Source organism: Hemitrygon akajei, chromosome 14 (genome assembly GCF_048418815.1).
Source record: "Hemitrygon akajei chromosome 14, sHemAka1.3, whole genome shotgun sequence".
Lineage (NCBI taxonomy): Eukaryota > Metazoa > Chordata > Chondrichthyes > Myliobatiformes > Dasyatidae > Hemitrygon > Hemitrygon akajei.
The window spans coordinates 69857264-69882005 of NC_133137.1; the positions used below are offsets into that span (position 1 = coordinate 69857264).

At 40.1% G+C, this 24742-nt stretch overlaps 1 protein-coding gene across 2 annotated transcripts in view; it reads left to right on the forward strand.

The window, feature by feature from the left end:
• Positions 1-24742, forward strand: part of dus4l (dihydrouridine synthase 4-like (S. cerevisiae)) — a 69947-nt gene that overhangs the window by 40623 nt on the left and 4582 nt on the right. Inside the window, exons 6-12 of one of the 2 annotated variants that reach the window (XM_073066329.1) lie at positions 4942-4955; positions 6607-6713; positions 8581-8681; positions 11342-11492; positions 15586-15721; positions 17986-18094; positions 22955-23055. In XM_073066329.1, the coding sequence (XP_072922430.1) occupies positions 4942-4955; positions 6607-6713; positions 8581-8681; positions 11342-11492; positions 15586-15721; positions 17986-18094; positions 22955-23055 (719 nt within the window). The remainder of the gene's footprint in view (positions 1-4941; positions 4956-6606; positions 6714-8580; positions 8682-11341; positions 11493-15585; positions 15722-17985; positions 18095-22954; positions 23056-24742) is intronic. The other variant, XM_073066328.1, reaches the window with a different exon arrangement.

Sequence of the window (24742 nt, forward strand, 5' to 3'; positions counted from 1 at the left end):
GCCTGTTATCTTTTGAGCACTGAGCCAGCACCTGAAGAAGGGGCTCGGTCCAAAACGTCGATTGTTTATTTATTTCCATAGATGCTGCCTGACCTGCTGAGTTTACCCAGGATTTTGTGTGTGTTGTATCAAGAAGGACAGAATGGATGCATAAATCGGACTTTGGGTGTAATGGCCGAGTTTTGAATGAAGTGAAATGTTGGTGAATTTAGTGTTTGGTTAAGCATTTTAAAAGCTGAGGTGGTAAAGTAGATACAGTTTTATCAAGATATTTGTAATAGAGGAAAAATTGGAAGGTCATAAAGAAGGTTGCAGTAATTGAGGCTCTGAGAATAGGTGAATGAAACACATGATCTAGTTTAGTCTGGGCGTGGAGAATTTATGAATTTTCCCAGGATTTAGCTTAATCTTAGATAAGTGTTTGTTAATGCAGATAATGCAGTTAGTGAAGACAGTTTGGAGGATACTGACCTTCGCTAATTGGTGCTCAGGATATAATAGAGGTTATGGTACAGTTTTATGAAAGTTAGACTGCAAATTGGTGTCTAATTACAGTTGTCCCACACGTGGAAAGGCATGATTGCATTGGAAAGTGTAGAGGGGATTCACTAGGATGTTACCTGGGGTGGGATGTTTCCTTGGAGGGTGGGGGTGGGGGAGGGGGAGGTACATCCATTGTAGAAGAGTCAAAAATCAAAAGATGCGTTTAGCATGGGAGATCTGAGGAAAAAATGTTTTCACTCAGTGGGTGCTTGGAATCTGGAGCACCTGAGGTAGTGGGTGTTACTGTCACAACATGTATTAAGTATTTAGCCATGCACTTGAATTTCTAAGGCATTAAAGACAAAATGCTGGTGGAAATGGATTACTGATGGTTTAGAGATGATTGACTGCAGCAGGGTTTGTCTCTGTGCTGTGTAACTACTTATGAGATGTTAATAATGTAACTGATATATATATACACACACACACTTTTTCCATGTCTGGTTTCTTGAGGGTTATATAGGTTTTGAAAAACAGGGCCAAAAATGAGGTGAATGTAGTGATGTTGGCAGAGATGTAATGCTTGTTGATCCTGCAACAGTGAGGTTAATAGCATTACTTGCCAAAAACTGCAGAGAAACTAAAATTAAATGACATACCTCAAAAGTTTGGAATGTGTTTTTGTTCAGACTAATTTAAAGATCAGTCTGAACAAATGATTTGTAACTTGTCTAGAAAGTGAAGTTGAATGAGTCATCAATTTAATGACTAGATGAATCTTAAAGATATTTGGCAAGGAGTGTGGTGGAGACCTGGATTGGTGAAGCCGGTTAAAGGGCTGGAGAGGAAGGAATCCGATAGGAAAGGAGAGTGGGTACAGAAGAAAGGGACAGTGAGAAGAGATAAAAGGCCAGAGTGGGGAAGATGGAAGGGGAAGGGAAAATGTATTGTTAGTGGATGAAATCGATATTCACACCATCAGGTTGATGGCTACCCAGATGGCTTATAAGGTGTGCACTTGGGATTATTGGGCCAAATGAAGTGAAATGCAGTGACGAGTCATTTGAGGAAGCAGTAATGGAGGAAAGTACGTGGACTTGCATCTATTTGATATTAATGTCGTATGTGAATGACTAAGTATCATGATTGACCAATCTTTTAAAAACCAAGAAAGTTAATCATTACCTATGATCTGTTCATATTTACTTACTCTCAGGGAATTTTAATCAGAGACCCAAGTGATTTAAATTATGTACAACATAGTTCCAGTTCACCTATCAAATATGACAAACATCTTAAAATCCCAGGCTATAAATGATAAAGTAGAATATCTATTTCAAGTTGCTTCTTGAAGGCAAGTTGTTTTGTAAAGGATCCAAACAGCAGTGGTTTTGGTAAGTTTGCTGATTTGAAAGACATGAAAACTCCTTGTAGAATATTTGTTGTGCTGGGTGAATCAAGGCCTAAGGTAGAGTTTGGATTGTTAAGAATATTAGGATTGGTTGCAATACCTGAAGGCTTTGATTGCATTTCTTATGGTCTCAAACTGCCCTATTTGTTTTCCCATCAGCAATGGTTAACAGCTGATTTAAAAATTAAAAGAAAATGACAAGGGTGTGGGTGGTCATCAGAGGATCAGAAGTGGGGAGGGTCAGTAACTTTAAATTCCTGGGTGGCACTATCTCAGAGCACTTGTCCTGGACCCGTCATATAAATATAATTACAAAGAAAGCACTTCAGCACCTTTACTTCCTTGGGAGTCTGGAGATTTGGCAAACATTTATAGATGTGTGGTGGAAAGTATGCTGACTGGCTGCATTATGGTATGGGAACACCAATGACTTTGAACAGAAAATCCTACAAAAGGTAGTAGATTTGGCCCAGTACATAATGGGTAAATCCCTCCCAGCCATTGAGCGCATCTACATGAAACATTGCCATAGAAAACCAGCATCCATCATCAAAGATCCTCACCACCCAGGCCATGGTCTTGCTGCTGCCATCAGGTAGCAGGTACAAGTGCCTGAGGACTGGCGCCACTATATTCAGGAACAGTTACTACCCCTCAATCATCAGCCACTTGAACAAAAGGGGATAACTACACTCATTTAAGGGCTCTGTTATATTGTTATTTCATGCTCATTATTGCTTTTTATTTGTATCTGCATTTGCACAGTTTGTTTACAGTTAACGGTTACTGTTCTTTAGATTTACTAAGTATGCCCGCAGAAAAAGAATCTCAGGTTTGTATGTGGTGACATGTATGTACTCTGATAATAAATTTTACTTTGACTTTGAACTTTGAGGAAATGTCCCACTTGGTGGCGCAATAATATCAGCGCCAGACTCCGGAGCGAAGGTTACCAAGTTTGAATCCAAGTCAGGTTGAGCGTCGAACTAGCAACTCGGCCTCATAAAAACAAGAATAGCTTGCTACGGAAACAACGTCATGATGGTGTCCTGATAACACCACTGCCAAGCTAAGGGCAATTCTTCTTCTTTGAGGAAATGTGTGATTTTAAAAAAAAAGTCTCCTTGCTTACTTACAGTAGACCTGATGAGATCTATTTTAAGTTCTAGAAGACTCCAGGGCAGTGTTCGATTCATGGCATCCATTATTTTGATATGGAGATTGTATTTAGTATAACAATAGAAACTTGTATTGTTATTAGAGTAAATTCGGTTGCTTATCTTAGAAGCCAAATGCAGTGGACCAGTCCGTTATCATTATTGATTTGTGGCTACCTCTCAACCATCATGCTCTCAAACTTGAGTGGATAACTTCACTTACCCCAACACTCAACTGATTCCACAACCTATGGTCTCACTTTCAAGGACTCTACAACTCGTGTTCTCAGTATTTGTTGGTTATTTATTTATTATTATTATTTTGCTTTTTTTTCTCTCTTGTATTTCCATAGTTTGCCTTTTGTACATTGGTTGTTGTCCATCTTTGTTTTTTTTTTAATTTTTTTTATTTTTCAAAACATTTTACAAAATTAAAAACCCCAAATCCCAATGAGGAGCATTAATACAGTGCAAGATTAAGCATACAATAACAATATGCTACAAAGGAAGAAAATTTAACAAAAAAAGCACCTAAATTAAAGACAAGTGAGCTTAGCGTCCTCCCCAAGCCCCACAACACAAGAAAAAAACAACAACTCCAGACCAACCACCACACAGTATAAAGAGTATAAGTCTGGACAGTCAAACTCCCAGACTGTGAATACACTTAGCAACAGAGGATAATAATGCCTACTACCAGAAAAAAAAGGGAGCTGAAAGCAAGGGACCGAAAAGAAAAAAAAAGAAAAAAAAACCCTAGTCAAGAGGAAGGTTATGAAAGTACTCGATAAAAGGTCCCCAGACCTTATGGATCTTTAGATCCGAATTAAGAACAGATTGAATAGCTAAGGCAGATTTAGTAGGTGATCTGGTAACAGAGGACGATCGGTCCAGTTTAGGATCCAACCAACAGTTGAAATCACCACCCAATATAAGAGAGTATGAGTTTAAGTCTGGTAGTGAGGAAAAAAAAACGTTCAAAAAAGTTAACATCATCAAAGTTGGGGGCATACAGGTTTGCTAGTGCAACTTTAGTGTTATATAGTTTACCAGAAACAAAAATAAAATGGCCATTTGTATCAGATATTTTATTATGGAGTTCAAAAGGAATATTTGAATTAATAAGAATGGAAACTCCCCTAGCTTTAGCGGCAAAGGATGAATGAAAATGCTGACCCGCCCACTTTGACAGAAGCCGGGAGTTATCAAAACAACGAATATGAGTTTCTTGAAGGAAAGCAATGTCAGCTTTGAGTTGTTTGATATGTGAGAATACCTTCCTCCTTTTAACAGGGTGGTTCAGTCCCTTTACATTCCAGCTCACGAATTGAAGTGCACTAGCCATTATCAATTACTAATGCATAAAAGGCAGCAGGCATATAAAAAGTCAAGCAGTACAATAGCAGTCTGGGAGCAGAGATGTAAACATAGATTCGTAAGGTCAAAATATAAAAACATGTCCTAAGCAATAAAGAGATGTTGGAACTGGAAAACTCACTCCACCCGCACAACCCAAAACTAGACGGCTACCAAAACAAGTAGCTAGCTCTACCAAAAAAATTAACCCAAATACAACTTCCAGATCTGTGTCATTAACAACATTTCCGTATAAATATTATAGCAAATAATAACTAGTTTATGCACTAGAAAACATAACTACAGATTAGAACACCTTCTGCAGAGATATACAACTTAATACAGAGAAAATCGGAAGAAAACCAAAACTAACCTACCCGCGAAACATTATAGAAGAATAAAGTAAGAGAAAGGGAAAAAAAAGGTAAGAAGGAAAAAGAAAAAAAAGAGGAAGGGGAAAGTTATAAATTCAAGACGAGTGTTTATCAACCATTTACAGAGAAGGGAGAAGAAAATTCAGAGATTAGCAAAAAGGGGTCAAGAAAAAGGTAAAATAAATAAATATTTAAAACAAAGGAAAAATAAATCAGCAGTTGAACTGTGAACCGACAAACAGGGAGGCCTTCACGAAAGACTTCGAACCTCCAAAACAAGTTAGAATTAGTTGCAGAACTCTGTAGGTAAAGTTATACAAGAATAAAAATAGATTACACACACACCAAATCCCGGGAGAGATTGTCAACGGCCCTTAAAGTTTCAATGAATAATGTCCGAGTGATTCAAGTGAATTCTGAGTCCAGAGAAAGTAATTTTACTACGAGGAGTACTTATCCACCATTTTATGAGGTTCGATCAGATTCCGAAGATGGCTGGATAGCCGGAAGACTTGCCACAAACGCTTCAGCTTCCTTCACTGATTTGAACCACTTATATTTCCCGGTATTAAGCTTGATTTGTAGATCAGCAAGGTTACGAAGGGAAGGTTTGAAACCACGATCAAAAAGCACTTTCATTGCACCTTTAAACTTAGCGCGCATCTTTAAGGTCTGGGGTGCAAAATCTTCCACAAAGCGAATGGTTGTATCCTTGAAGGGAAGCGACCCCCTGCGACGCACCTCTACGATCAGACTGTGTTTTACCTGGTATTGATGGAAACACAAGATTACTGGTCGCGGGCGGGAGCCCAGAATTCCGGGGGGAACGTAAACTCTGTGTGCCCGTTCGAGCTCGGGCGGCTTCGGAAGCAAATCTTTCCCGAATAACTCACAGAGAAACTCGGCGAAAAACTTCATGGTTGATCCCTTTTCAGTCGCCTCTGGTAATCCCAGAATTCTGATGTTACAGCGTCTGCTACGATTTTCGAGATCCACCATTTTGGAAAGAAGTTTATTAGATTTTTCCTCTAAGCTGGAACAGAGAGTCTCCAAGTATCGAACACGACTTTCTAAATCTTCAGAAGTCGAATCGATGCGAGATAAGTGTTCAGCATGTTTGTCCACTTTATCGTTGATCCGATCCAGTTTGTCTTCTAACTGTTTGACAGCGGTTTTAAATTCCATTAAGATTTCGTCTCGCAGCTTTCCAAGCGCAACCAGCGTCTCGTCTGACGGGGTCATGGCTTCTTTTCCCCCGGGTTTAGAACTCTTGCGGAAGTCCCCTGTGGTTTTAAATTCCTTTAAGATTTCATCTTGCAGCTTTCCAAGCGCCACCATCGTCTCGTCCGACGGGGTCATAGCTTCTTTTCTCCCGGATTTAGAACTCTTGCTAGACATTGTAAGTTAGATATATTCACAGGCAAGTAAGAGATACCGAAATAATTCCTAACTAAGGTTTAAAAAATGGAGACATTTAGTGCAAAGGTAGCAACAGTAACGGAACAAAAGTTTGGAGCAGCTAAACAATCGCCATCTTACCGGAAGTCCTTGTCCATCTTTGTGTGCAGTTTTTCATTGATTCTGTTGTGTTTGTATTCACTGTGAATGCCCACTAGAAAACAAATCTCAGGGTTGCATATGGTAACATGTATGTACTTTGATAATGAATTTACTTTGAACTTTGATAGCTATAGTTCTGTGAATATTTCATTCTGTATGTTAAACCATGTGAGCAACTCAAACTGAACTGAAAATGCCATTGAAGATCCATTACTAAGTGTGTGTTTTAAATGTATTTAAAACACAAATGTTTTCATTTTGGTAGGCTTCATCAAGAACAATGACATTGCAATGGGTTGCAGTTGCGTCTTTCTTGTACACGGAAATAGGTTTAATTTTGCTTCTATGTTTACCATTCATCTCACCTCGAAGGTATGTTTAAATTGGTTAATTTATCTTGCTAAATTTATTTTCTGGTTAAGAATATACCCTGAAGTTCCTAAGAATATGTGTGCTTGCCCAGGTTGCATTAGAATGTGGGAGGGATTGTAGTCTGTTTGATACAGGGTGATGAACATCCAACTTCCACTGTGCCATCACATTTGTGACACTTTTCACCTCTTTCTCGATCTGTGTCCATTCCTCCACACTGTGGTACATCCTGGTACTTATCCCTGCAAGCATGACGAGTGCCACGCCAACACCTAGCCCTCCTTACTACCATTTAGGGCCCCGAACAGTCATTTCAGATGAGACGATGCTTCACCTATGAGTCTGTTGGGGTCATCTATTGTATCTGATGTTCCTATTGATGCCTCCTCTACACCGATGAGTCCCGAGGTAGATTACCATTTTGTCAAGCATCTTTGCTCTGGCTGCTGCAAAAGGCAAGATTTGCTGGTGACTACTTATTCCCATTTTGATATGTCTGTCCATGGCCTTTCCTACTGTCATGGAGAGGCGAAACTCTGGTTGGCAGAACAATACCTCATATTCTGTCTGGGTAGCCTCCAACCTGATGGCATGAACATCAATTTAATCTCTACCCTATTCATCCTCATTCTGGCTACTCTCTCATCCATTCTCCTCACCTGTCCATTACTCCTCTGGTTCCCCTCCTCCTTCCATAGTCCACAGTCCTCTCCTATCAGATTCCTTCTTCAGCCCTTTATCTCTTCCACTTACCTCTCCCAGCTTCTTACTTCATCCCACACTCCCCGTCACCTGTTCTCTCTGATCATTTGCCAACTTGTACTCCTTTCCCTCCCTCCGTCTGGTTCTGGTCTCTGCCTCCCTTCCTTTCCAGTCCTGGTGAAGGCCTCAACGCAAAACATCAATCCCCCTTCATAGATGCTGCCTGACTTGCTGAGTTCTTTTGGCATTCTGTGTTTGTTGGTCAGTTTTTATTTAGAACATGTACAGTCCTTTCATCTGAAGTCTCTAGTGACTTCTAGTTTGGAAGATTGATTTCAAATTTCTGTTTTCTCTTCTCTCCCTGACATATCATGGTATCTTGCATAAATCTTTAATCCCTCTGCACAATGTTTGCAAGACTAAGCATGACCTCTAATGGATTCTTGAGTATGCAAAGTTTTAATTATGCTCTGTTTGCCATTTCTTAAATTGCAGAAGACCCAAATCTAAGATCATCTTCCATAAACCTTCCTACATGGCTCCAATACACTCTCCACCTTCTTCGCCTTATATTTACTGTTTAAAATCTACCTGAAAACTTGTATGGTTCATTGTTATAGTAACACTTTTGAAGCAATTTGTTATATTTCCAGATAAATAAATGTAAGCTGTTTATCAAGTGTGCCTCAAGAAATGCTATATAACAGTAATCCTTTTTCCCTACCAAAAAAAATTAATGAAGCAAACCATCATAGACTTGAAATTCGAAGTTTCACATAGTTACCACAGAAACTAGTGTTATTATGCTTTGTTTTGCTTGTGGGCAGGAAAGGCTAAATTACTCTTGTCAAAAGAACCAAATAACTAGAAGCAAGATAAAGGCCATTTGTTACCCGTGCTATCTTGCTGAAGTATCTATAACCTGAAATTCATTGGAATGTGGAACTTGCCATAACATAAGATGGTTACAATAACAATCATTTAAAGGGGAATTAAGTCAACCCCTGAGGGAGAAGGGCAAAGCCTGAGAGGTTATATGCTAACCTGCTGAGAGGTTCCTTTAGGTGGAATGGTCATTCCTTGTTTTGTAATTTCAAAGCAAAAATATAATGTTTTTTGCCCCCTCCAGTTATGCTTTGTACTACAATTTTGTGATTCTTTTCAGGTGGTGGAAAGTTTTTTCTTTCCGTTTGTGGGAGAAAGTTGCTTCCTTTTGGAGTAGAGCCTTCCTCACAATTATTGTAGTCTTGGTTGTCTTGTTTTTTGGTAAGTGCAATATTTCAGGAAAATGGATTTAATGCATTTTCATAGACTGTATATACTGAAGAATCAAATTTAAATTTATTGTTTTTGCATGATTTTATTTATTACTTGCAATTGCCTTGCACTCTGAGTGCTTCTGTTTTTCTGGACCAGAGCATTTGATAGCTTTTTGAAGGTGCACATCGTGAGGATTTAGGGCTGGTGGTGTAGTGGCATCTGCACTGAACTTCGAAGCTAGTGGTCCCGGGTTCGAATCCAGCCGGCTATTTGCATGCTTTCTGTCCATGCTGGGTTTTGTGTTGAGCTAAGAACTCAGCCTTGTGTGGGAAAATATGGGCAAGAATGCTTATGAAATGGCAAGGGTGTTACCTGATGCCCCATAAGGCGTGGAGAGGAATAGCAACAACAGCAACTTGATGATGGGTTTCAACATAGTTTTGCATCATGATTAGGTTAATTTGTAAAACAGTATCTACAGCTTTTTGGCTCTATGATGAAGTGGTTTCTTACTCAGTATTGAACTTAAACATTTGTATTTGAACAGTCTCAGTGAGTTTTCTTGAAATGCATTTTGTTGTAGAATTGCAACAATATTTTCCCTCCTGTTTAGTACTAAAGTGAATATTAAGGTGGGAACGGATTGTTGTATTTAGGCTGAATTTGTAAAATTTGGATGCAGATATAACAAGGGCTCCATGAACTCCTGCTAGACTGATAAATGCAGCAGAGCATAGAGTGAGAATACAGAACTTTCTTTCAGAAGAATGTTGGTCTTTTCTACTATATAATGCAGCCAAACACAGGAATACGACCATTAAGAAGTTTATCTTTTACTTGAATTGAGATCAATATCTTGATACCAAATTTGATACTGGAATTGCAGTTTTGCACTAAAATATGGAGAGAAACAACTATTTCCATTTGTTCTCATATTTCACTCACAGGCTGAAAGTAACATCCTACTATGTACATTCTTTGTGTTGTTTTGTCAACATTGATATTTATGGTAGTGCTTTTCCTTTCATTTGATCTTAAGAATATTTCAACACAAAATTCTGTATTGTCTTAATTTTCAACAAAAATTCTAAACCATCTTCATTGTGTCATTTGCTATTTTTAACAGCTTTTTGCCTTCTAGGATTCTTCTGATGAAGTTGCTTGTGTTTCTAACCGTAGTCTAGCTCTTTAACTAGCATACAGAAATTTTTCGGAGCCACGTTGGTAACCTAGTCTTTGTGACACAAGTTAGTTTTGTAATATAGAGCTGTAAAGTCACATTGAAAGAAGTATTTGATTACATTGAATTGCATCTTGTGCATTTGACTTTTGCAATCCTGTTGTATAATGGTTTCTTTTCCTTGCCTGACTTACTTAGTAATTGCAAAACTAATTCTTACTAAGCTAAAAGTGGAGAGAAAGCATTGTTAATTCTGGTTCATTACCCTCAAAGTTTTGCAGAAATCTAAGTTACTAAAGAACTTCTGTTGGAAGTATGGTATAAAGGAACTGGGACCCATTTCTGATTATTGCACGCCTCAAGAGTTACCTCTTGGATCCACTAGATGAATTACAGTTGGCTTCTATAGAGATGAGTTTCAGCAGAGAAATTTTCAAAGTAGTTAGACGTGTTGTCTAATGGTATCATGAGGTGACTTCAAAAATATTTGGTGATGACAGGTGCTGCTTGCAAGATATGTTCAGAGAGGAGGTCTGGTTTTTCTGCCGATGTGAGAGTGAATGATAGACATCAAATTTCCTTGCTATGTTTGATCTGATATCGTATGATACCCCTAAGGTCTAGAACCAACGGTATGGATTTACAGGGTCCTTTCCGATTTCAAAGGACTGTCATTATTTTTGACTATGTTGGATCTTTAGGCAGGATGCATCAGCAGTTGAAATGGGAATATCTGACTTTAGATGAAAGATTTGTTTCTCTGAGTATGACTGTTGGTCTGTGGGACAGCTTTCCCTGCATTGAGCTTTAATCCTTAGATGAAGAAGATACTGCAAGGTAAACTGGGTGTGGGAAAGCTTTGTCCAATCTAAATCCTCGGCTAATCCTATTTTTGTGTGATCCATAGATTACCAGAGTTGATTTTGATACAACTAACCACTTTGCTAAGTCATTTCAGAAGACCACTAAGGGTTGTGGCTGCAGTTGATGAAAGATTTCCAGCCCAACCGCTCACCCATTGGATTTTAGAAATATGATATTGAAGTAGGCAAAATTTTATATTGGTCGCCAAATCTTAAATCAAAAGGATAGTAATGTAGTCTGGTCTAATATGCAGTCTGGAATAAGAGCCTCCTGGTTAATGCCACTTGTTGCAGACAAGTGTGAGATAATCAGGAAATAGCATAAGATTAGATATTTATGATTGTCATAGAGAGTATGGAAAGGCCCTTTGGACTGTGTAGAGAGTAAAGTGTTCCATAATTTTAAAAAAATTTGATTTCCCATTGTGACACTTAATTTTAGCTGGTTGGCTTTTCTTTTATTTACTGTTTAAAAGGAAATTTTGCCTGAATGCTCTTTGCTTGAGTCTAGATACAAATTTTGGGTGGGTGGTTGAACATGTGTGTCTTGAATGTATTTTTTTGCCATTTTGTGAACTATCATGAAGCTCAAAATGTGTTTCAAAATCTGTCGCTCTTTGTAGATGCCATTAGAGAGGTGAGAAAATATTCGATAAATCATGGAATTGGAAAAGACGAAAAATTGCTTCCAAATATGTATGATCATGTTAACATGAAACTTTTCCGGGCACAAAGGAATCTTTACATTTCTGGATTTTCATTGTTTCTCTGGCTGTAAGTGCACAATGCAAACAATATTTTCACTTTTTGACATCTTTAGTTCAAAATTGTCCATCTGCAGTGAATGGTGAGGAAATTGAGTCTGCTGTCAGCTGTTAAACAAATTGCATTTGATGCACTTAAGAGGTTAAATAATTGTATGAGAGTAAGAGGAATTAAAATTTAAAATTAAAGGATAATGAGAGTCTGGTTGGAACATAAATATCTGAACTGATTATGACTCATTGATCTGTAATGTTAACACTGCTTGCCTCTCCACAGATTCTGTCTGAATTGCTGAGTATCTCAAGTATTCTGTATTTATTTCAAATTTCCAACAACTGTGGTCTTTAGTGGCCCTGTTGGTGAGGAATGAGATTCAGTCCTTTGCAAGGGGGGACATCAGGTCAGGAGAAGTAGAGTCTGTGTGGATAGAACTGAGGAACAGTAAGGGCAAAAGGACCCAAATGGGTGTTGTCTACAGGCCAGCAAACAGTAGCATAGATATTGGGTGCAAGTTGAATAGGGAGTTAACATTGGCATGTGGCAAAGGTAATGTCGCAGTAGTTATGGGGGATTTCAACATGCAGGTGAACTGGGAGAATCAGGTTGGTGCTGGACCACAGGATAGGGAGTTTGTAGAGTGCCTACGGGATGCATTCTTGGAACAACTTGTACGAGAGCCAACCAGGGACAAGACTATTCTGGATTTAGTGTTATGTAATGAACAGGATTTGCTAAGTGATCTCGCAGTAAAGGAGCCATTAGGAGGTAGTGATCACAATATGATAAGCTTTTATCTGCAATTTGAGAAGGATAAGGGCAGCTCGGAGGTGTCAGTGTTGCAGATGAACAGGGGAAACTATGGAGCCATGAGGGAGGAGCTGGCCAAAGTTGACTGGACGAATAGCCTAGCAGAAAAGACAATGGAACAGCAATGGCAGGTATTCTTGGGAATAATGCACAAGGTGCAAAATCAGTTCATCCCCCAGAGAAGGAAGGATTCAAAGGGGGGGAAGGGGCCTCAGTGGTTGACAAAGGAAGTCAGAGACTGCATAGCATTAAAAAAAAAAGGAAATATGACAGAGCTAAGGTGAGTGGGAGGACAGATGATTGGGAAGTTTTTAAGGAACAATAGAACTTAACTAAAAAGACAATACGGGGAGAAAAAATGAGGTACGAACGCAAGCTAGCTAGGAATATAAAGGAAGATAGCAAAAGCTTTTTTAGGTATGTGAAGAGAAAGAAGATAGTTAAGAACAATGTTGGGCCCTTGAAGAATGAATTGGGTGAAATTGTTAAGGGAAACAGAGAAATGGCAGAAGAATTTAATGAGTACTTTAGATCTGTTTTCACTGAGGAAGACGCAAGCAATCTCCCAGATGTATGGATGGGCCAAGGACATAGGGTAACAGAGGAAATGAAACAGATTGACATTTGGAAGGAAACGGTGATGAGAAGACTGATGGGACTGAAGGCTGACAAATCCCCAGGTCCAGATGGTCTGCACCCTAGGGTACTAAAGGAGGTGGCCCTGGAAATTGCGGATGCATTGGTAATCATTTTCCAATGTTCCTTAAATTCAGGATCAGTTCCTGAGGATTGGAGAATGGCTAATGTTATCCCACTTTTTAAGAAAGGAGGGAGGGAGAAAACAGAGAACTATCGACCTGTCAGCCTGACATCAGTGGTGGGGAAGATGCTAGAGTCCATTATTAAAGATGAAATAGTGGCATATCTAGATAGCAGTGATAGGATTGGGCCAAGCCAGCATGGATTTACCAAGGGTAAATCATGCTTGACTAATCTGTTGGAGTTTTTCAAGGATGTAACCAGGAAGTTAGACGGGGGAGATCCAGTGGATGTAGTGTACCTCGATTTTCAGAAGGCATTTGATAAGGTCCCACATAGAAGATTGGTGGTAAAATCAAAGCTCAGGGCATCGGGGGGAAGGCATTGACATGGATAGAAAACTGGTTGGCAGATAGAAAGCAAAGGGTAGTGGTGAATGGGTGTTTCTCAGAATGGCAGGTGGTGACTAGTGGGGTGCCACAGGGCTCGGTATTGGGACCACAGCTGTTTACCATTTACGTTAACGATTTGGATGAAGGCATAGAAAATAACATCAGCAAATTTGCTGATGATACTAAGCTGGGTGGCAGTGTGACATGTGATGAGGATGTTAGGAGAATTCAGGGTGACTTGGATAGGCTGGGTGAGTGGGCAGATACTTGGCAGATGGCGTTTAATGTGAATACGTGTGAGGTTATCCACTTTGGGAGTAAGAACAGGAAGGCAGATTATTATCTGAACAGTGTAGAGTTAGGTAAGGGAGAAATACAAAGAGATCTAGGAGTCCTTGTTCATCAGTCACTGAAGATGAATGAGCAAGTGCAGCAGGCAGTGAAGAAGGCTAATGGAATGTTGGCCTTTATTACAAAGGGAATTGAGTACAAGAGCAAGGAAATCCTCTTGCATTTGTACAGGGCCCTGGTGAGACCACACCTGGAGTATTGTGTACAGTTTTGGTCTCCAGAGTTAAGGAAGGACATCCTGGCTGTAGAGGAAGTGCAGCGTAGATTCACGAGGTTAATTCCTGGGATGTCTGGACTGTCTTACGCAGAGAGGTTAGAGAGACTGGGCTCGTACACACTGGAATTAAGGAGATAGAGAGGGGATCTGATTGAAACATATAAGATTATTAAGGGATTGGACAAGATAGAGGCAGGAAATATGTTCCAGATGCTGAGAGAGTCCAGTACCAGAGGGCATGGTTTGAGAATAAGGGGTAGGTCATTTAGGACAGAGTTAAGGAAAAACTTCTTCTCCCAGAGAGTTGTGGGGGTCTGGAATGCACTGCCTCAGAAGGTAGTGGAGGCCAATTCTCTGGATGCTTTCAAGAAGGAGCTAGATAGGTATCTTATGGATAGGGGAATCAAGGGATATGGGGACAAGGCAGGAACCGGGTATTGATAGGAATTGATCAGCCATGATCTCAAAATGGCGATGCAGGCTCGAAGGGCCGAATGGTCTACTTCTGCACCTATTGTCTATTGTCTTTATTTATTGCTTTTCAACCAGGGTAGACCTGTTGGACTACATATTTGTGTCACTGCTGTAAATACTTTGTAATGTATGATTGTTATTCTGAGTAATTATCTGAAAACCCAATTTACAAGGATGCTGCCGAGACTTGAGAACATCAGTTATAGGAAAATGTTGAATAGGTTGGGACTTTATTCCCAAGAGAATGATAGGAGATTTGATAGAGGTATACAAAACTGATGAGTATAGATTGGGCAAATGCAAGTAGGCTTTTGTTTCATTTAGGTTGAATAAGATTAGATCTAGAGGTCATAGGTTAAGAATGAAAGATGAAAACCTTTAGAGGAAGTGAGGGTGAATTGTTACTGAGAGTGTAGAGCAAGCTGCCTGTGGAAGAGGTGGATGTGGGTTTGATTTCAATATTTAAAAGGAGTTTGAATAAATACATTGGACGTATATTGAGGGCTATCATCCAGGTACAGGTCAATGGGACTAGGCAGAATAATAGGGCATGGACTAGGTGGGCTGAAGGGTGTTTCTGTTCTTTGACTGTATAAAGAATCGTGCAAATACCAATAAGTATGTCCAAGTAGAATTCTCCAAGTTGCGACTTGGAGAGAAGTGTCCTGAGTTTATTATGTCTTTCAATTGAGAGTGTTTAGAATAACTTCGGTTGTTATGATGAATGCTGCAAATTGCATTGTCACGAAAGTTAAGAAGATTTTGCAGTTCTCTAAGGCCCTTTATCTCCAAGTAAGCGTGTCTTTGAATAATATTAAAAACTTGTGTTAAACTTTAGCAATAAAGAAATGTGAATTTTCACAACATTAATTTTTGCTTATTACACACACCTCTTGCTTGAGATAAAAGTGCTGATATTTAATGTATTCACCATTGTTCGATGGTCATACTGCAGACACAACAGCACTAACTGGCATACTATCATAACCCAGTTCCTACTGCTTTAATGCTACCTTAATGCTCTTTTACTTAATTCGGCTTTCTATGACATATTAAAACATGTCCCTATAATCGTGTCCCATTTATGCAATTTTCTTTGCAGTATTCTTCGACGTATGATCACCCTTATCTCAGAATTGGCAATTGCAATGGGAGAAAATCAGGCACTTAAAGTTCAAACAGATAATGCAAACGATGCAGCTAAAAGATACATGGAGGAAAATGAAGAACTAAGAAAGGTAATGCAAGTGTGAGACAAATATAAAGTATTGTAGGTGCTCCAGATCTAAAATAAAAACAGTAATAATCAGAACTTGTGGTGGTGGAGAGAGAAAGAAAACACACACCCACAATTAAGACTCCCTCAGTCAAGTCATCATTTCAGCTTGTTTTTGTCCCATTAATTTCTTCCTATTTTTATGTTTTTGCCATTGTTTAGTATCTTGTATTGTCACAACAGCATTTCTCAGATTACTGGCACAACTGTCTTTCTTAGTTGATTAATGCAGGTAAGAGCTTTTGCTAAGATATAATGTACTGTTTTTAATGTTTTATTTATTTCATCTGAAAAGTAGGCAGAATACAATTTTTGTTACTGAATTAGTGATTTTAAAAATTAAGACCCACATGTATAAAACTTAAATTTGTGTGATGCGGCTCTTTCCTTATTAAGCAATTGAAAATAATGTATTTCCAGAAGAACATGAAAGTAATTTCTCTGTTTCACAGTCGTCTTTTTAAAACCAGATACAATTCACCTTTGTACCTCTATGTTGGGACATAGAGGTAAAGTGCTCCATGAACTTAGTCTTCCCAGCATAATGATGTGTATGAGTACTTTGGATACCTTGTGTATTTCAGGCCCACACAGATCAGACCCCTCTCCAACCATTCTCCTGCAATCCCCAAGGCTCTTCCATCAACATATCACCATTAGTCATTGATGAGTTCATGTTGTACTCGACTTTACAGTTTCTCTAGTGTCTCTGAATTCCTCCTTTCTCCTGATTTTTTTTTAAAAACAACTTAATAGCTCAGAACTGAAATTTGAAATGTTTAACAGGTTATCCAAAAGTGAATTTTTTAAAGATTAAAATTGTTTTCAAACCTTCAGATGATTCATATGAAGTTAAAGTCTGAACCATTTATTTCACTGATAGTGAAATTAAGTGAGGAATGTTTTCATTGAAATTAATCCTATCTTTGTCACTTCACCCAAACATCCACCCCAAGTGAACCCCTGGTTTGAATTTCTCATCTTTCTGTAAGATTAGGTTCTGCTTGATACTGGGAAGCATTAATCCTTCAAACCCATGCTGATATATGAAGCTAATGTACACAGCTTTAAAAACCTACTGAATCATACATGAAAGCTGTCATTTTAAAAACTAGACACTGAAAATTTTGTAAATCTCCAGAATAAATATGTGAGAGTAGTTGGAGCCTCCTGGCCCCTAAACCCACCCCACTGGCTGCTAGTAAACTTTCTTCCATTATCTCAACTGTTAAATTTCATCCTACATTTCTAACTAAATACTGGCTCTAGCCGGTATTAGTTGAGACTTTTGGCCATTGACCTCCAGATATTCACATCTTGGAAGCTCCAGGTGCACAACCTCATTTGGGCACAGCCTGTCCACAGAGTTAGAGTCAAGAAGGCTTAGAGTTTCTCCTCTCAAGTATTAATCATCATAGGCCCTTAAATAGCTTGTATGCATTTCCCTTATTTGTGAAAATAGGAGCAACAAAAATATTTAAGAGGGATGCAAACTTTGTTTTGTTTCACACACTCCAGGCCCCCATGACCAGCTGGTCACGTGTAATTAAATTGCAGTTGGTCCACACCTTGACTACCAAACTGCTGCTTAATTTCATTTTTAATGTGTTCCTTATTTATAAGTTCATTAATAATGTATCCTCCTCTATTGGAGGTAAAGAGCATAGACACACACTAAAATGATACCAGGGTTTGTTACAAAATATTCCTGTGAAGATAGAAGATTTAAAAGTTGATTTAATTAAGCTATTTAAAATAATTAAAAGGTAGATATTCAAGTATTTCTTGTGAGAGGAGTCCAAAACAAGAGCAGCAAGATAATGTCAGGAATCATTTCTCCACACCAATAGTGGAAAGCTGTTGAAGTTTGAAAATTTCGAAACAGGATGCTTAGCATTTTGTCAGTTACATTACGGTTATGTTTGCAGTTCATGCTACATGCTTGGGTTAAAGGGGCACTGTACAGATCAACAATGCACCAGTTGCCTCCATCTCTTTCAGTTGTTGGCGAGTGCCATGAGTGAGCCATGGGCAGTTGTCAGAGTAGAACATGAAAAACCTTTGCCTTGGTGTATGACTGCAAATAATCCCAGCAATTAAAAACATGCATAAAAAGATAAAAGTTATCAACATCATTAGCCCTACATTCTTTTTTCCCCTGTAGGAGAAACTTGCGTCATTTACACTACTTCTTTCTAAGGCTTTTGAATTTTGTTTTGTTAATAGGCTTTTGGTAGAGGTGAAGGTGATGGAAATAAGAAATTTGAAGAGGAAAACAAGCAGTTGATTAAGGAAGTAGAAAAACTGAAGACTGAATTGAAGAAGTCCACAGAAGGTAAGGAGATGTTTGTAGAGAAAATTCTGAAGCTTAGTGGTTCATCATCATTATGTACTGTGTCATATGAGGTGGATGATCATGGTCTTTTCACGACCATGATTATTCTTGGCAAATTTTTTTTAAAGAAGTAACTGCCATTACCTTCTGGGCAGTGTCTTTACGGGATGGATGAGCTTGGCTATTATCAATACTCTTCAGAGATTGATGTCAGTGGTTGCATAAGCCGGACTTGATATGCACCAGCTCGTCACATGACCGTCCACCACCTGTTCCCTTGGCTTCACATAACCCTGTTTGGGAGGAGCTAAGCAGGGGCTACACCGTCCTCAAGGGTGACTTGCAGGCTAGCGGAGGGAAGGAGTGCCTTACAACTCCTTTAGTAGAGACGCATCTCCACCTCACCACCCTTTAGAGCTTACAGGTTAGGCAGATGAATATATAACTGCCAACAGTGGAGGGATTAAAATCAGGAATACGTAAAGAGACCAGAATGGAGGTCTACAGATATCTGGGGCCACAAGCTGGAGTCATTAATAAAGGGTACAGAATTCAAAGACGTGATTGGATTTTGAAACAAAAGTGAGCCATTACTTAAATTGCGCAAGTGTAGGTTGTTAAATACAAGCAAGATGTGCAAAAAGAGGATGGTGAGATTTATGATTTGACCTGTATCATTTTGGATGGATGATGGGAAGCTAAACAATCCTGAAATAGTTATTTCTGGGGGTGACAAAGCTGTTCTAGATAACGATTCAGCTTGGTGTTTGCATCTTCTCCCTATTATCATGTGGGTTTCCTTCGGGTGTCTCTCCTACACCCTAAAGACATTTGGGTTGGTGATTTGTTTGGCCACTGTAAATTTCTCAATGTCAGTGGAAAAAAATCCAGGGGAGCTGGTGAAAAAATGAGGAGAACTTTTAAAGAGGGGAATTAATATAGGTTTAGCATAAATGGGTAGTTTGGTGGGCCAAAAGCCTATTTCTGTGCTGTATTTCTCTCAACCTAAATCCAAGCACTGAAGTAAAATTATACTAGAAACCACATTTGCTGTGCTGTTAGTAATAGGTTCATTTCTAACTAGAAAACTCAATGAGAAGTTCAAGTATTAACTTAGCTATTGGCCAAACCTTTCTGCTGAAAACTGGAGGACATTTTCTATATTGCCTTCCTAATAGAATATTATAGAGCTAGATTGTATTGAGGAAAATAGATTTCTGTTGATGTCTGATGTCTAGCAGCTAAAGATTGGTGACTATTCCAGAGATTTAATAGAGGCAGACCTAGGGTTGGTAAGACTTCACATTGGGGGGGGGGGGGGGGTACTTATGATATTATTATCTTAAATCCAAGATTCCTTTAATTTTAATATCTATCTCATGGTTCAACCTTTTCTTTGAATAATCTCTTCATTCCCCACTGACAATGAAGCTGCTTAGTCTTCCTTTTCTAGTGGAGACCAGTTAACTTAGTACAGGCATGGATCAAACTTAACTCTTAATTGTATTGTTGAGACTGAGTAAACCCGCTGTACCATTATAGGAATCCTCATAAGAACCTGTAATTTTGTCGATTTCAACTTCTAGAAATTGTTCAGCTGCCATCCCTAGAAGAATTGAAAATATTTGTGGTATTGTGTGTTGGCATTCATTAAAAAATGGTTGTGATAATTTTAAGTTTTGAGTTAGGCAATTTTAAGTTAGCATGATTTCACTTACAATTTTGCAGCTGTCAAATTTAAGCGTGAAACTTCATGTTGCAGTGTAAGTGCATTTGTAAAGACTTCAAATTTCAAACTACATTAGTTAAAAAGTGTATAGCAGAGTGAGTTTTGTTTTGTGAAGGAAAATTAAGCAAGGTTTTGAATTGGCCTCTGCCATCTATTTGGGGATCAACAATTCAAGAAACTAGTCATTACCTGTTTGTAGGTGAAGAAAAATTGTGAGTTGCGTATGATCTTGTTTGTGTTGAAATGATTTCTCAGATAACACATTTCAACCTTCAGAAGGTCAAATATTGGCAGTTACCATTTTCATTAATAACCACTTGTCAGAGAGGTTTGAGTTAATTAATTTTGGAACATTGGATCATGAAACCTTGAAGAAAATTTAAGAAGAGAAGGGAAAGATTTAAAGGGGTACACAAGGGGCAACATTTTCCACACAGGTAATGATGGGAATGTGGAACAAACTGCTAGATAAAATGGTAGCTATGGGTACAGTATTTAAGAGACATTTGGAAAGTTACAAGGATAAGAAAGGCAGAGGTTCCCAATCTGAATATGTGGGATCTTGAAATAATGAAATCAAGCTCTGTAAATAATCCAGATATCTCTTAATGAGTTGGTTGTCAGTGTGTCCTATTATTGGCTTATAGAAATTATTTGCAGAGTATTAAACACAAAGTACATTGCAGATGCTGTGGTCAAATCAACACGTACAAACAAGCTGGAGGAACTCAACAGGTCGGGCAGCATCCGTAGAAACGAGCAGTCAACGTTTTGGGCCGAGACCCTTCATCAGGTGGGGGGGGGGGGGGGGGGGGAGGTGCCAGGTGAAAAACCAATCAGATGAAAGATCAAGGGGTGGGGGAGGGGATAGGCAGGAAAGACAAAGAAGGAATATAAGGGGAAAGCACTATGGGTAGTAGAAGAGGGCAGAATCATGAGAGAGGTGATAGGCAGCTGGAAGAGGAGGCAGAGTGAAAGTGGGAAGGGGGAGGGAAGGAATTACCGGAAGTTGGAGAATTCGATGTTCATACCAAGGGGCTGGAGACTACCCAGACAGTATATGAGGTGTTGCTCCTCCAACCTGAATTTGGCCTCATGGCAGTAGAAGAGGCCATGTATGGACATATCCGAAAGGGAATGTGAAGCAGAGTTGAAGTGGGTGGCAACCAGGAGATCCTGTCTGTTGTGGTGGACGGAGCGGAGGTGCTCGACGAAGCAGTCCCCCAATCTGCGTTGGGTCTCGCCAATGTAGAGGAGGCGGCACCAGGAGCATTGGATGCAATAGATGACCCCCAACAGACTCACAAGTGAAGTGTTGCCTCACCTAGAAGGACTGTTTGGGGTCCTGAATGGTGGTAAGAGAGGAGGTGTAGGGACAGGTTTAGCACTTACACTTGCAGGGATAAGTGCTAGGTGGGAGATCTGTGGGAAGGGACATGTGGACCAGGCAGTCGCGGAGGGAACAATCCCTGCGGAAAGCTGAGAAGGGTGGAGAGGGAAAGATGTGTTTAGTGGTGGGGTTCTGTTGAAGGTGGCGGAAGTTGCAGAGGATAATATGCTGGATCCGGAGGCTGGTAGAGTGGTAGGTGAGGACAAGTGGAACTCGGTCCCTGCTGTGGTGATGGGAGGATGGGGTGATGGCCAAAGTGCGGGAAATGGAGGAGATGCGGGTGAGGGCATCATTGATGACCGCAGAAGGGAAGCCACAATTCTTAAAGAAAGGGGACATTTGAGATGTCCTGGAGTGGAAAGCCTCATCCTGGGAGCAGATGCGGCAGAGAGGGAGGAACTGGGAATAGGGAATAGCATTTTTACATTTGGCAGGGTGGGAAGAGGTATAGTCGAGGTAATTATGAGAGTCAGTGGGTTTATAGAAGATGTCAGTGGACAGTCTTTGTCCAGAGATGGAGATCGAGAAAGGGGAGAGTAGTGTCCAAGATGGACCAAGTGAATTTGAGGGCTGGGTGAAAGTTAGAGGCAAAGTCGATGAAATTGACGAACTCAGCGTGGGTGCAGGAAGCAGCACCAATCCACTGATTCTTGTCCTCACCTACCACCCCACCAGCCTCCAGATCCAGCATATTATCCTCTGCAACTTCCACCACCTTCAACAGGATCCCACCACTAAGCACATCTTTCCCTCTCTACCCCTCTCTGCTTTTTGCAGGGATTGTTCCCTCCGCGACTGCCTGGTCCACACGTCCCTCCTCACAGATCTCCCACCTGGCACTTATCCCTGCAAGCGTAAGTGCTTCACCTGTCCCTACACCTCCTCTCTTACCACCATTCAGGGCCCCAAACAGTCCTTCCAGGTGAGGCAACACTTCACTTGTGAGTATGTTGGGGTCATCTATTGCATTCGGTGCTCCTGGTGCGGCCTCCTCTACAATGGCGAGACCCGACACAGGTTGGGGACCACTTCGTCGAGCACCTCCGCTCCGTCCACCACAACAGACAGGATCTCCCGGTTGCCATCCACTTCAACTCTGCTTCACATTCCCATTCAGATATGTCCATACATGGCCTCCTCTGCTACCATGATGAGGCCAAATTCAGGTTGGAGGAGCAACACCTCATATACCATCTAGGTAGTCTCCAGCCCCTTGGTATGAACATTGAATTCTCCAATTTCCGGTAATTCCTTCCCTCACACTTTCACTCTGCCTTCTCTTCTAGCTGCCTATCGCCTCTTTCATGATTCTGCCTTCTTCTACTACCCATAGTGCTTTCCCCTTACATTCCTTCTTTATCTTTCCTGCCTTTCCCCTCCCCCACCCCTTGATCCTTCATCTGATTGGTTTTTCACCTGGCACCTTCCCCCCTCCCCCCACCTTCTTTATAGGGCCCCTGCCCCTTCCTCCTTCAGGCCCAATGAAGGGTCTCGGCCCAAAACATTGTCTGCTCGTTTCAACAGATGCTGCCTGACCTGCTGAGTTCCTCCAGCTTGTTTGTATGTGTTAATTTGCAGAGTATGATCTCAAAGGACTTAAGCTTGAGGTATGTTACAGTATTGGAAAATAGTTCTGGAGTTGAATCCTTGTCATCTTTGAAAATGAATGCAACTTACTGACTAATTTAGAACTGGTATTTTTCATTGTATTATAATTCGTAACTGTTTTGTGTGATTAAAGCTCTTGAGAAGTCTCAGACTGAGAAGGTTACAATCCAAAAGCAATGTGATGGACTGACAAGGGAATATGACCGACTTTTGCAGGAGCATGATGAGCTACAGGTAAGAACCCTTGCTCTCTTAAAGTTTTTTTTTTAGTTGCCTGTATCTCCCTGTCTGATCGTGGAAGATACAAATCCCTTCTTGGTTTTGAAGCCAGGTCCCCAACAAGTTGACAACAAGCTGAAAAGAGAAGTAGCAGAAGAAGAGCATATTTTTACAATTTCTGTAGAGTCATGGAAGTGTGCAATGTGGAAACAGGCTCTTTGGTCCACTATATCCATGTTGTAAACACCAATCCCATTTGTGCACATTCGGTTCAGAGCCTATTGTGCCTTGCCTTTTCAAGTGACCTCCTAACTGTCCTTTAAATTTAGTGCAGTGATCAGCAATGCAAGTATGGTCAAACCAGTGGTCGGTAAAATTACGACATATTCTTTACCCTGAATTATGAATTCAAGCATGCTATATGCTTTCATAACCATCCTATCTGTCTACATTGCTTCTTTCAAGGATTATGAACCCTAACCACAAGGTCCAATTGTTTTTCCAACATCCCTTAACAGTGTTCTTCATCATTTCTTCCTACTCCTATTTGACTTTCCAAATCGTCACCTCACACTTATTGGAAATAAATTCCATCTATCAATGCTCTGACCAGCTTTCCATCTATAACAAACAACAAAGGTCCCAGCACTGATCTCTGTACCACTGATCATAAATTTCCAATCAGAAAAACATCCTTCCACCATGAACTAACTCATTCCCCCACCTCCTTGCCAAACCAATTTTGAATCTCATTAGTAAACTTGCCTAGCAAGATCTTGACATTTCTTTTTAAAGTCCATTTATAGATTATATGTACTGCTCTGTCTTCATTAGTTATCACCTCAAAAGAACAGACTTTCAGATTAGTACAACGGTTCTTCCCGTGCTCTAGGCCATGGTGACTATCCCTGATCAGCCCCTGTCCTGCCATGTGCACTTACATTTAGGGCTTTCTCCAATGATCCTCACTAGCCTCTAGTTAGCTGCCTCTCTCCTCTGCTGCCCTTTCCAATTAAGTTCACAATGTTAGCTATCTGGTCCTCTAGTCAATGAAGATACATAAATCTTTCAACTGTCTCATTCCATGCTTCAAGTAACAACCATAGATCTCATCTGGTCTTGGAGAGGCATCCAACAGAGATCTAACACCACTTTCTTAATATAATACAGACTGGATCCAGATTATCCACAGATCTCACCCCCCACCGCCCCCGAACTTGCTAACTTCTGCATCCTTGGTGACTGAAAATTGGAGGTGTTAATAAGACCCCTTGTCTGCAAGCATGAGTCCTTGTACTGTATAGATTTCCCCTTTGGCCCCCAAGAAGACCCATTCTCTTCCTGGCCACCCTCTTTCTCCTGATGTACATTGTCTTGATATTTTCCTTGGTCTTTGCTCCCAAGGACATTCAATGGCCTGTTTCCCTCCATAAACTATTTAATTTCATTCCTAGACACTGTATTCCTCAAGAAATGCCAATGATTCCATTTACCTGTACCTTCCAATATGTTTTTATCCCCTCTTAAAACCTTCTATACCCACTTCTTATTTATTCTCGGAGTATATTGACATTTTACTAATTCTCTTCTAAAAGAATTCCATTTATCAGTTGTTGTTACCCACAAGATCAGCTCCTGATTTTTCTTTCACTGGGTGAATTATTTTGATTTAGAGATACAGCATGGTAACAGGCCCGTCCAG